Source organism: Nelumbo lutea, chromosome 2 (assembly GCF_056320005.1).
Source record: "Nelumbo lutea isolate HS-2025 chromosome 2, American lotus-T2T, whole genome shotgun sequence".
NCBI classification, from domain to species: domain Eukaryota; kingdom Viridiplantae; phylum Streptophyta; class Magnoliopsida; order Proteales; family Nelumbonaceae; genus Nelumbo; species Nelumbo lutea.
In genome coordinates this window covers 43131216-43143930 of record NC_142685.1, presented here as the reverse complement: position 1 = coordinate 43143930, position 12715 = coordinate 43131216, and the positions used below count along the sequence as shown (strand labels likewise).

Here is a 12715-nt window from a genome sequence, read left to right as displayed (position 1 = left end):
TCGAAGACCATGACCAGAATATCCCGTGCTTCCCTTTAAAGTAGGGGCAATTTCGACAATGTCCATGAAATAATAGATCAGACTTCAGAGAGAAACGTGCTAGCGGTAGCACAAAACAAGGAAATCTCGTGACTCAATCATACACCACGCATTCGTTCTGAAATTTTTAAAAACCCGGGCTTGCTTTCTTGTTAAATTTAATGCAGCGCTGGTAATTGGTAAAACAGCAATTACTGGTGTCACAGTAGCTAATAAAAGATAAAACAAACTAGTCCCCAAATTAGATAACCCTATTTAAGACTTGCTTCAAACCTTTTTTTTTTTTTCCTTTTCCAACCGTAAGTCTGTAGTCTGTAATGTAATGGTCGCTGGGTTGTTAATGGAGTATCTGCTTACAATGAGTTGGACTCACCAAAACCCAAAATTGAATAAAGAAAATTTGATTCATCAAGAATTCAAGATGACCAAGGAAGGAAAATAATCAGAATAGTTGATCCCAGCTCAATACTTGAAAATCGTTATAGGTGAAGTGACCATCAGCTATTCTGTAGGCTGTAACCCATATAAATTTGAACTGATCAAGATGGGTGGTGAAATGATATGCACAGCAAGCTATTATAATGATCCAAGGGTTGTGATCATCCCATCTGGCGATTGGTATGTCTCTACAATTCGATTTTCTTTTCTTTTTTTGTTTTTTGTTTTTTTTTTGGTTGTGTGAATTGTGTCAACTGTCAAAAATAAATAAGGTGAAGTTTCTACCCGTCTGTATCGTTTATGGATGAAATGATTTGGCCACGTTATTAGGGGCAGAGAGGTGAAATCCGGGCATTGGTCATCTAGCAGATGCTGCAGAATCTCTGTTTGCAGGCGCAGACAAGTGTTTCTCTTATTATTAACTTTTTCAGTTCTTTCTCACTCACATTGATGAGGAAACTCTGATCTGGAGGAAATTGGAAAAATGTTAGTTGAGAAGGGAATTTTTTCACTTACTAAACAAGTTTTTTTGGTCAACTATGGTAACCTGATTGTTGGTTGTGGATCAGGTTCAGGTTGCAGAGGGACTTTGACTAGGTTCCGAGGAGAAACGAGGAAGCACAACATAAGAAAACGCTGGGTTTTGGTAACGCAGATGATAAATGGAGGTGGGGTTCCTAATGATCGATTCCTTTTCCCGTTCTTTTAAGGCTCTGTCGCCTTAATTTTCACATCTGTTTCACGGGTTCTTTCTGTCTCAGAGAAAAGATGATGGAAGGAGAAGATGGTTTGAAGACTGTAGAGTGTTTAAGGGGAAGATTACTTGCCGAGAGAGTAGCTTCAAGAGTAGCAAAGGAAGATGCAGAGCTCATGGGGAACAAGGTCTGTTCTTCTTTCTTTGTTTTCTTTTTAAATTTCTTTTTTTTCCCCTTATATTATTTCTGCAATTCTTGGGTTTTTTTTTTTTTTTAACTGCTCGCTTTGTTGCATTAAAGGACAAAATGGGGTATCTGTTTGCCTTTAATAGATGTTCAATACGTCGAAATTTTGATCGATTTTGGTTTCTTTTTATTTATCTCTATGTTCTCTTTTTCATTTTAAAATTTTCTTTTTCTGCTGCAACAGGTGATAGAGATGGAAAGAAAAATACGGATAGAGATCAAATCCAGGAATAGAGCCGAAAAGAAGCTGAAATTCCTCGTGAAGAAGGTGGAATCCCTGAAACTTTCGCATGTTTTTCTAGATCAGTGCAGTTCATCAGAAACTGGTGAAGATTCGGGCGGTTCATCCAAGGCCTCCTCAGGACTCAAGGAGCCAGAGTCGGTGAAATGTGGCATAGAAGAAGAGAGATCAACAACTTCAGGAAATCCCAGAAATGGCGACCCAGAATCCAATGTGACCAAACCGTGTCATGGTGGAAATTCTAATTCAGTGGGTAATGCTCATCCCTCAGAACAACCGAGTAGCAGCAGCATTGATGAAGGTCCTTCCTCAGAACAACCGAGCCAAATCGAAGACAGAAGTTCTGACGAGCCAGTGACAGATGATCTCAGGTATCTAAATGCAAAGTATTCAAACCCATTACTCTGTTCTAGGAATCGGACAGACAAATTAGGACTGAAATTTACTGATGACTGTGTGTGACATCTTTCAAGCAGAGAAGCTCCAACACCAGGTGAAAGGGAATCGAATGGAGAAAACAATCCAGTACTGGAGGACGTGGATAACACGCTTGCATTAGTCCCAGTTAGTTCATGGCCAGCCTCACAAACCTCTGAACCGAAGATCATTAACGACCATAATGTCCGCGATGTGCTTGCTGCTCTAAGACATGCCAGAGAACAACTTGAGAACTCAATTCATTCTCGTTCCGTTGATCTGTGTAGAAGAGTATGAGAAATGTGGTTATCATTGGTAATTCTTAGTGGCTCTACAGGAAGAGATGGGAAAATCCGCCTCATTTTTTTTTTACGAAATTCTTCTTATGCGCTTCATTCTTTTTTAAATGAAAAATCAGTTCGTTTCGAAGTATACAAATTGACGTAACGTGCACATTAAAAATATAATCATGTCCCGCCTGGTTTGCTCTCGTTGTTTAAAGAAATTTTATGCGGGCGGTCATAAACATTTACCACCAGCGATCCACCAGTAAACATCGAGACCTAGTTTTGTTTTATAGCAGTATTTTCTCATTCTAATCAATTTTTATCCATTTTAGAATTTCATCTCAGAATAAGAATAAGAATTTAACAAAACGTGGCGTCAATAACTCGAACCGAAGAAAATGAAAATACCTAGAACTGGTTTGTCCTTTTCTTCCTTCAATAGAGCCAATGGTCCACTAAAGACGAAGACTAGACGAACTATTTGTTCAGGTTGCTACCAAGAATAGACAAAGGTGGTACCAAGATTTTAAGGCGCTAAGCCATTGTCAAGAAAACTCTAATGGTTATGGTTGAATGGAATTGGTTTATGTATGCTACAGGCTTAGTGTTAAATTCATCTCATTCCTGGTTATGTTCTCCTCTACTTCATCGCGTTTGGCAACTTGGCAAGCACGCTGTCAGCTTTGATTTACTTGCATAAAAATATGAGAATCTTCGATATGTGTTTTTCTTGTTGCTAATTCCCAAAACAAAAGAAAACAAACTCAGCTGGTTTCAAAACACATTGGTTCTTAAAACAAAGACAGAATACTTTCTTGGTTATGTATGTATTTTTTATTTTGACAAAAAATGTAGTTAATATCATGTATTAGCATATTTTCCATACTGAGAAGTTTATTTTTGTTTCAAAAAACATTATTTTGATGATTTCAGAAACATGCATTATTATTTTTTTGAAATAGAACTAATTTAGAGCAAATTTCTTAAATTATCTCTACTGTTTAGTTAATTAATTGATTAATTATACCCATGCTGTTTACATATTAATTAAAGTACCTCTAAGATTTTTGACAATTGTCTAAAACCTCTTTTGCCATTAATTTTCCGTTACACTCCATTCACATATGACATCACATGAGTGGTATATTTTTGAGAATCCCTATAATATCCTTTTGAAAACCATCACACTCGTTCACAATGAAAATCCACTTCTATTCTGTGCGTCGCCATCTCTAGCTTTGATTCCGTGTCTGTCTCCGACTCCAACTCCAACTCTAAACCCATCTCTGTCTCATCATCGTCTCCAATTCCATGTCCGTCTTCGACTTGACTCCGTCTCATCTGAAAGTTCCCGATTGCCATTGCATTTCCGATCTGGAAATTCTCTGATCTCATTCCTTTTTTTTCTAATGTATACAAAATGCAAAACCAAAAAGTTATAATCATTTAAAACGGGATGAAGAAGCCAGTGCAACCTATCAAGATGTAAAAAACTTAAAATTGATAGAAAGAACTATTGAGAAAATAAACATTGGCCAGAGTGATATGGAAGCGCTATCCTGGCTATCACCTATCCATCTCCAGCACCAACGACACTACCAGTGGACCCCTCCACATCTAGCCTCTCTCTCCCCCTTCGTTCTCTCTCCCTCTTTCCCTTGTTTCATCAAGTTGTAGAAAAAACGGGAAATCGTGAAAAATCATTGGAGGTTCCCATTCGTTCACCCAGGTACATGCAGAAAATTATTTCATCATTCACGGGTAGATTAAGCAAATTATTTTCTAAATCTATGAGTCATATTCCATGATTTTCCAAGAGGGGCAGAGGGTTTTGAGCTCATGGCTAGGTTCTGCTACAATAATGGAAGAATATATTAGATTTTGAAATGAATACACAAATAAATAAAGAGAGAAAAAAGTAAAAACATATTGCTTTTTGCTTGCCTCAGAAAACCTTGAGGACAACATTCAAGGCTTTTCTTCTTTGATTGATGATTTTGTGTGTTTCTATGTCTAAGGACAACATTCAAGGCTTTTCTTCTTTGATTGATGATTTTGTGTGTTTCAGACCCATATCTTTGGCTCTTGTCATCCATAAGTCCACTTTTCTTTATCTCACGTATACCCAAGGCAATTTTCATTCTCTATGATTCTTGGATAAGAGTCGATTCAAGCTATGACTTTTAGATTGCTCTCCTAAATTCGTGGCAAATCTATTATTTCCTCTCTATGGGTTTTGGAATATCCAATCCAGCTTAACCTGTTTAATTTCTATGATCAGAAAATCATTTCTGAGTTTGGAGGAGTGGGGTTTTCAGACCAGTTGGGATATCGGAGGTGAGGAACTTCCAATGCTGTTGGTATTTGCAGACCAGCTGAAAAATGCCTAACATGCAACTTAACTTTCTTGGCTTGGTGGTTTTCTGGTGTGGTTTCCCGGTGGGATGAAAGAAAGCACACTTTCTCATCTCTTCATTGAAGGTTTTAGGGGAAACTTTGGTGTTCTGTTGCAGTTCCCCATTCATATCTTCGTTGACTCCAAGTGATCATTTTAAGGAACAAAGTCTGGATGTGCGAGGTTTGTGAACAAACTCTGGTGAGTGTTACTTGCAAAACTAGTGTGGTTGCTCTCCACCCAGTGTGGGATCGTTTCAACTTGATGCGGTGAGGAAGAGAGAATGACTTAAGGGCAAAACAAACATTTTCATCTCTTCGATTATGATTTGACAATCACGGTAATTGTCCAAAATAGTAGAGGTAGTGTAAGATAATAGTTAAACAATAGTAGGGGTATAATTAGTCAGTTAACTAAACCATAAGAGTAGTTTAAGAAATTTTCCCATCAACTTATTTTTAAGGATAAATTCCCAATTAGTATCTTATATTTTAGGCTTAGTGCCACTTTGGTCATCGAACTTTAAAATTCAACAATTCAATGCTTGAACTTTCAAAACGTGTCAATCTAGTACCTACCATTAACCAACCGTTAAGTGGCATTTGAAAAGACACAAATGCCTAGTGACCTCAACTTTCTTGAATAGAAGAAGCAAGGATTTGGGTCTGTTCAATTTTTTGTCAACGTTTGGATGGTTGATAAAGAGAATTAGATGACAATCAAAGGGTATTTTTATCTTTTCAAATGACACCTAATGGTTGGTTAAAGGCAAGTACTAGATTGGCATGTTTTGAAAGTTTAAATACTGAATTGTCACATTTTAAAGTTTGGGGACTAAAATGACACTAGGCCCAAAGTAGAGGGTACTAATGGGAAATTTTCCATATTTTTAATTTTCAAAAGGAAAACACAATTCAGGAGCATGCTTTTGAGTCTGGATCTGCTGATCACACTTGTATGACCACATAGCTAACCACCACATGAGAAGATAACACCTGTTCATGCACACACAAAACACTTTGACATGTGTGGGGAACTAACGGAGGGGTGTTAAGCCCCACCGTTGGCTCCCAAAAAATTTTCAAACTCAATTCAAGAAATAGTTTTCTCTCTTCTTCGTCCTTGAACCCCGTCTTTGTCTCCAAATATGTTCATCTCTGAAATGTCAATCACCATCTCCTCATTTCTCCTTCATTCTTGTTTGAACCTCATTCTCTCTCTACGTCTTTGAACTTCTCTCTCTTTATCTATGAACACTATTCACTGTTTAAAAATTTAAAACCCTAATCACTTCTCTGAACCTTATCTTCCCAACTTGTAATCCGATTATTTCCAGCATTCACAGCTCTCATTGAAGCTACTACAGGTGAGTCTTTTAATGAAAAAGATTTTTTGTTCTCTAAAAAAGTATTCTATTTTTGAAGTTAATATTTTATATCACTTGATGGTTTCATATTGATTTCATCGAACTGCTCTCTAACTCTACATTTTGGAATGTTCTATTTTCACTGCTTTTCAAGCTTTTTTTACTATCAAACGTTTGGACCACCTGTCTACTATTTGGAGTCTTCCCCCTTCCAAAATTTGAATGAGCCCAAACTTTTCAAGCTTTTCCTTTACCCTTTCACCATAATGACCCCCTTAGTAGGAGCGAAGATCACTTTTTCCCTAATTGTTACTTTGATTATAAGATTGCATTACTTTGTTAATCTTTTTTATATTTATATTTTTAGATGCTTAAATGTGTCATTATTTTTTTCATTAATAACAGGGTAGTCAAAGGGAGAATGGAGATTGGGCCACACTCCATGCGAAGGTTGGTTTTTGAAGTAGATGGAGAAGTAAAACAACATGTTGACGTAACTAGTGATGCACTTGAGGTAAATGATTTACATGCCATAAATGAATTAGCTATGCCTATTGAGTTAGATAAAGAAAAGGCTTTTGTTGATGATTTATCGAAATTTGAACAAAAGGATTTTGATGATGATGAGAGCAGATTTGGCCCTCCAGTAAAATTGTGACACGTGACACCTCGTAACAACTAGGAAAGCACCCAGCCAACAAACTTACGAAGTTGGTGACCCACCCAGGCACCTGTCTGGCCGGCCGCACGAACTGCGCACGGCCTGCGCGAACTGTGCACGACCTGCACGACCTGGCCGACCTGGACCAGCCTAGCGTATGATCCGGCCAAGGCGCCAGCTTGACGACCTGATCTAGACACTGACCCGCCGACTGACACAGGCGCCAGCTTGACGACCTGATCTAGGCACTGTCCCGCCGACTGACACAGGCGCCGACTTGACGACCTGGCCTAAACACTGACCCGCCGACTGACGCAGGCACCCCTCTGACAACTCGGCCTAGGCGCCGACCTGGCCGCCTGACACAAGCGCCAGCCTGACGACCTCGAGGAGTTCACCACCATACCCCGGTTTTGACCGGATGCGACGAGTCTTACCGTTTGGAGGCTTTTCACCCACCTAACCCGCGAAGACTCCGGTATATAAAGACCTCACCCCCCAAAGGGGAAGGGGATGGAAAAGAAAGGGAAGTAACCCTGCTCTCTAGCTCTCTCATATTATCTTCAAAGCTCTCTACAATAAGAGTGCTAACTTAAGCATCGGAGAGCCCCCACCGGGAAAGTACCCCCGGGACCTCTGATTCAGTTCTCGCAGGTCCTTCAGCTCCCGCCGCCTACGAAGAGGAGGAAAAGATGCAGTTCTCGGAAGTCCCTCAGCTCCCCCCACCTACAAGGAGGAGGAGGAATGGAGTTCTCGGAGGTCCCTCAACTCCCGCCACCTACAAGGAGGAGGAAAAGATGGAGTTCTCGGAGGTCCCTCAGCTCCCGCCACCTACAAGGAGGAGGAAAAGATGGAGTTCTCGCAGGTCCCTCAGCTCCCGCCACCTACAAAGAGGAGGAAAAGATGGAGTTCTCGCAGGTCTCTCAGCTCCCGCCACCTACAAAGAGGAGGAAAAGATGAAGTTCTCGCAGGTCCCTCATCTCCCGCAGCCTACAAAGGAAAGAAGACCGCCTCATGCTGAGGGCAGTCGGATTGCGCCGCACCAGGGAGCTCCAACATTCTCTAAGGCATCGACCGCCTAGTAGGGAGTTCGCCCCCAGGCAGTTCGCCACCAAGGCAGTTCGCCCCCAGGCAGTTTGCCACCAGGGAGTTAGCCTCCAAGGCAGTTCGCCCCCAGGCAGTTCGCCACCAGGGAGTTCACCCCCAGGCAGTTTGCCCCCAGGCAGTTCGCCCCCAGGCAGTTCGCCCCAAGGCAGTTCGCCACCAGGGAGTTCGCCACCAGGCAGTTCACCCCCAGGCAGTTCGCCACCAAGGCAGTTCGCCCCCAGGTAGTTCGCCACCAGGCAGTTCGTCACCAAGTAGCTCGTCACTAAGGTACGCCACCACCGGGTTGAATAACGAGGTACTTTGCCAAAAAATTTTACATCACAAAACATTGGTACGTGGCCGAAAACGGTTAGATTAGATGCAAATATTCATGATAAATTCAAAAAAAAAAAAGCCCTCCTTCCTAAAGAATGGATCTCAAAGGTTGGCATGGTATTTAAAGAAGAAGAAGAAGCTTATGAATTTTGTAATAGATATGTGGGACATGTGGGATTTAGTGTGCGGAAAGCTAATAGCCTACGATGCCCTAAGACTCGGGAAGTGAGGTTTAGAAAGTTTTATAGTTGTAAAGAAGGAAAACATGTTGAGGATAAACGTAGGACCAATGTCAAGCAACATCGAGTAGAGACAAGATGTGGTTGTATGGAAAATATGAAAATTAGTCCTCGCAAAGATGGTTGCTATTATGTGATTTCCTTTAATGAGAGTTGACGAAGGAAGATTTGGCCCGACCTCACAGTTATGCGACACGTGGCAAAAGCAACAGCTCGACACAAAAGCTGGCCTAAGGCGCGAGCACCAAGGGGAGAAACCAGCGGTCCGAACTCCTTACTAGGGGCCCGAACTCACCCTTGGCCCCAAACCAGAAAGTAATCCGAACTGGTCCGCCTTGCAACAGTTCGAGACATACTCCGCCGAACTGGCCCGCCTTGCAATAGTTCGGGATACACCTCGCCGAACTGGCCTGCCTTGTAACAGTTCGGGATACACCTTGCCAAACTGGCATGCCTTGTAACAGTTCGGGATACACCTTGCCGAACTGGCCTGCCTTGTAACAGTTCGGGATACCCCTCGCCGAACTGACCGGCCCTATACATACCTCCGAACTCAAGACTTCGCCTCACTCACCACTCCACCACATCACCTTTAGGGCACCAAAACCAAACAAACCGTACTATGCCTGACACTGAGGAAGTCCGTACCCGAGGGCGCCGCACCTGATTGACTTGGGATCTGACGCTTGACGGACGCACTCTAAACGGCCACCTGCCACCACCTCCTGGCACCGCCATCTCCCGTTAGAGAGACGGTTAGGCAGTGGCGGTTCTGTCCCAGCAGAAAGGACGATGGCCAAATTGACAGATGCAAGGGTAATCATACCCGACCTGACAAGGGCCTCGGAGCGAGTGCGCGAAGTGGTTATAAAAGACCCCCTACCCCCAACAAACAAGGTATGTGAACTTTGCGCTATCTGGTCTACACTTTGCCTTTGAGAGATTACTGACTTGAGCTTCAGCGTTATCACACCGGGTTCCCCCCGGAGTTCTCTCATCTTTCTCGTTTCAGGCTCCTCGACGCTCCAGCTCAGAGGCGAATTCGTTGACAGCTAAGACCGGCCGGATTGCGCTCCATCAAGACTCACAATCATATAATTGCAACTCCCAAGAAGAAGCACATGTTGGTATCACAAAGAAAGATGACTGAGCCATAAGCTATTCAAGTTAGAAATGCAGATGATTCGGGAATAACTCCAAAAGCATCAATTGAATTGATGGCCATTGAAGCTGGCATTGAAGCTGGTGGTCATGAAAATATTGGTTTCACTTCTGTAGATTTAAAGAATTATTTACGTTCATATCAAACTAGAAAAATGGAGAAGGGAGAGGCGGGAGGTGTTCTACAATATTTTGAAAATAAATAGTCAGAAGACCCATCTTTTGTCTACGCAATACAATTGGACCAAGCTGAATTAGTTACAAATCTATTTTGGGAAGATGCACAAATGATAGTGGATTATGGCCATTTTGGTGATGTGATATGCTTTGATACAACATATACAACAAACAAGGAAAATTAACCATTTTCATTATTTGTCGGGTTAAATAATTATAAGCAAACAATCATTTTTAGTACTGAATTATTATATGATGAATCTGTAGAGACATTTGAGTGGTTGTTTAAGGTGTTTATCAAAACAATGGGAGAAAAAAAACCAAAAACAATTGTAACATGATGATGCAGCAATGGCAAAAGCAATCAATTTGGTGTTGCTAAAATCACACCATCGGATATGTGTTTGGCATATGTTCCAAAATGGTGCAAAGCACCTTAGTAATGCATTTGAAAAGTTCATAACATTTTCTAAGGATTTCAGTAATTGTGTCTATGATTGTGAGGATGTGGATGAATTTGAAAATGCATGGGAGAGCATGATCAATAAGTATAGACTCCAAGAAAATGATTGGTTAAAAAAGTTGTACAACAAAAGGCATAAATGGGTTTTAGTATTTGGACGCCAAACATTTTCTAGTGGCATGAGCACAACACAAAGAAGTGAGAGCATGAAAAGTTGTCTCAAAAGATATCTTAATATTAAGTATGATTTGTCAAGATTCCTTCGACACTTTGAGAGAGTGGTTATTGATAGGCGCTATGAAGAATTGAAAGTTGAATTTGCAGCAACACAAAACACCCCATCCTTGCCAACACAATTGGGAATATTGAATTATGTTGCTAATGTCTATACCCTTCCAATTTTTTCTATGTTTCATAAAGAAGTATTGCAACAATTGAACTGCACCATTGAAGAACATCAAGTTGTGTCTAAAACAACAACAAGGTATATAGTTAGCATGCTTGGAGTGAGTCATCAACACAAAGTTACTTTTGACTCAACAAATGATTTAGTAAGTTGTAGTTGCAAAAAATTTGAATTTGTTGGGGTTTTATGTGGACATGCTCTAAAGGTACTTGATTGTAGGCGGATAAAGATGATACCCTCACAATATATATTGAAAAGATGGACTATTGATGCAAAAGTGACCATAACTAGAACATCTCATAGCTCTATTTCACATTCTGATCAGATCACAAAAACTGCAACGCGCAGAAAAGAGATGTTTCATTTGCTTACTCAATTAGTAAATAAAGCTACACCTGTTGAGGATGCTTATAAGATTGTTATGAAGTTTGGAGAAAAGGCATTGAAAGATGTGACAAGGTGTGTAAAGCGTATGGCATTTGGTCAATTATCTATTGCATTTGAGAGTATGGAAATTAAAAATGATAATGTTGGCTCTCCTTGCATAAACCTTGATAGCACATGCAAAGATGTTGCTAGCACCAATGCTAGCTCTATAGAAGGTGGAATGCAAAAACAAGTGAAAGGATTTAAACACAAAGTGACCATTGTACACTTTTCAAAGAGGCAAAAAAGTGCTTTAGAAAAAGCAATAGTAAAGAAGGCAAAGCGGAAGAAGAACCAATCGATCAAAGAATGCTCTATCATCAAGCAATGTACATAGGTTTTTTTTTTTTTTTTCTCAATTTATGTAATCAATTTATACGAAGTTTTAATCAAGTTTTTATAATTTAGGAATTTGGAGATGGGGGGAATCTGGATCATGTGTCTAAGGGGAATATGAAGAAGATAAGGACACAAGAATTTAACCAACCTCTCTCATATACACAGGTATTAAGGTTTGGTTATATCTTCTATTAGAACTTGATGTTTTTGGTATTAAAATTCTTTTTCTACAGGAATCAAGGCTTGGGGAAAATAATGAAACTATCATAAGTGAATTGAAGGTAGGTCATTTTCAAGTAAAATATTGGCACATTCATGTCGGATTTAACCATTTCTAGTGGATCTCATATGAGTCAAATGATAATTTTATATTGAAAGAATTACCTGACAAATTTTCTTTTATATATTGGTTAAAATGATATAATTATTTTTTATGGGGCTTATCAGGGATTGAACCATACCAACAGATACCCATGTGCCATTACAGTTTAGAAGAACAAGATAAAAAATGAGTGACAAATTTACAGGTGTATATTTTCAACTATGTCAATATCCTTGTTTGATATATTTTCTTTATGTCTTTTTCATAGTTTTTATTGGCTTCTTCTCACATTTCTTTCTTTTTTTTTTCCAAGCAAACTTGGACTTTGGGGGTTTTTTGTTTACCAACAAAGCCATAGTAATTGAATCACTTTAAGCATCTGATGCATTTTGGCTTATAAACTCAAGAGATAGCAGTATTTTGAATACTAAAGTGAATGATTAAAGAGAAAAGTTAGTTTTTACACTTTTTAAAATCGCTATTGAGTAGCATTTTGCTTATAATGATTTGATATTAAAGATGCCAAGATTATATTGGAACCTTATACCATATTTTGTACCTTGAATCCCAAAATATAATCCTTTAATTTTTATTATCAAAATAAAAAGTTGTTTCTCAAATTAGTTGATTCACTTTTGTATTTAAATTGTGGTAATGCAGTAATTCTAATTTATGGATTAATGTTAAGAAGTGTTCTAGCTCCTACTTTGATTTATTATTTTTAGTAGCATTATAGTCATTTTTTTGGAATTTTGAACAAGTAGAAACTTGATTAATTCTATGAGAAATTACATAATTTTGGAACAAACAGTATAGTATGTTACTTTGCACAATTAGTCACATAGTGGGTTAGCCTAGGGCGATGAATGAATCAACTTTCCATGTGCTCTCATAATGGTTAGTTTAAAATTTTGAAACCATTATTATATCTAAGGCTCAATTTGGAAAGAGTACAAATGCAAATATGCACCATAC

General features: G+C 39.6%; 1 protein-coding gene and 1 pseudogene across 5 annotated transcripts; both read left to right on the top strand.

Moving 5' to 3' along the window:
* The first annotated feature begins 282 nt into the window (after nt 1–282).
* Nucleotides 283–2514, top strand: LOC148870208 (uncharacterized). 5 transcript variants are annotated; one of them, XM_088973676.1, is made up of 6 exons: nt 326–657; nt 808–963; nt 1047–1145; nt 1239–1359; nt 1603–2030; nt 2133–2514. In XM_088973676.1, exons 4-6 carry the CDS (start codon nt 1246–1248, stop codon nt 2371–2373), a joined length of 783 nt encoding a protein of 260 aa, XP_088829802.1. In that variant the 5' UTR covers nt 326–657; nt 808–963; nt 1047–1145; nt 1239–1245; the 3' UTR covers nt 2374–2514. The 5 variants fall into 5 exon arrangements, with proteins under 5 accessions (XP_088829805.1, XP_088829803.1, XP_088829802.1 ...); XM_088973678.1 differs by having other exon boundaries at nt 544–657; nt 2136–2514; XM_088973679.1 differs by lacking the exon at nt 808–963 and having other exon boundaries at nt 283–657; nt 2136–2514.
* A 5807-nt stretch (nt 2515–8321) lies between these two features.
* On the top strand, nt 8322–11416 carry LOC148870207 (protein FAR1-RELATED SEQUENCE 5-like; annotated as a pseudogene).
* The last annotated feature ends 1299 nt before the right edge of the window (nt 11417–12715 follow it).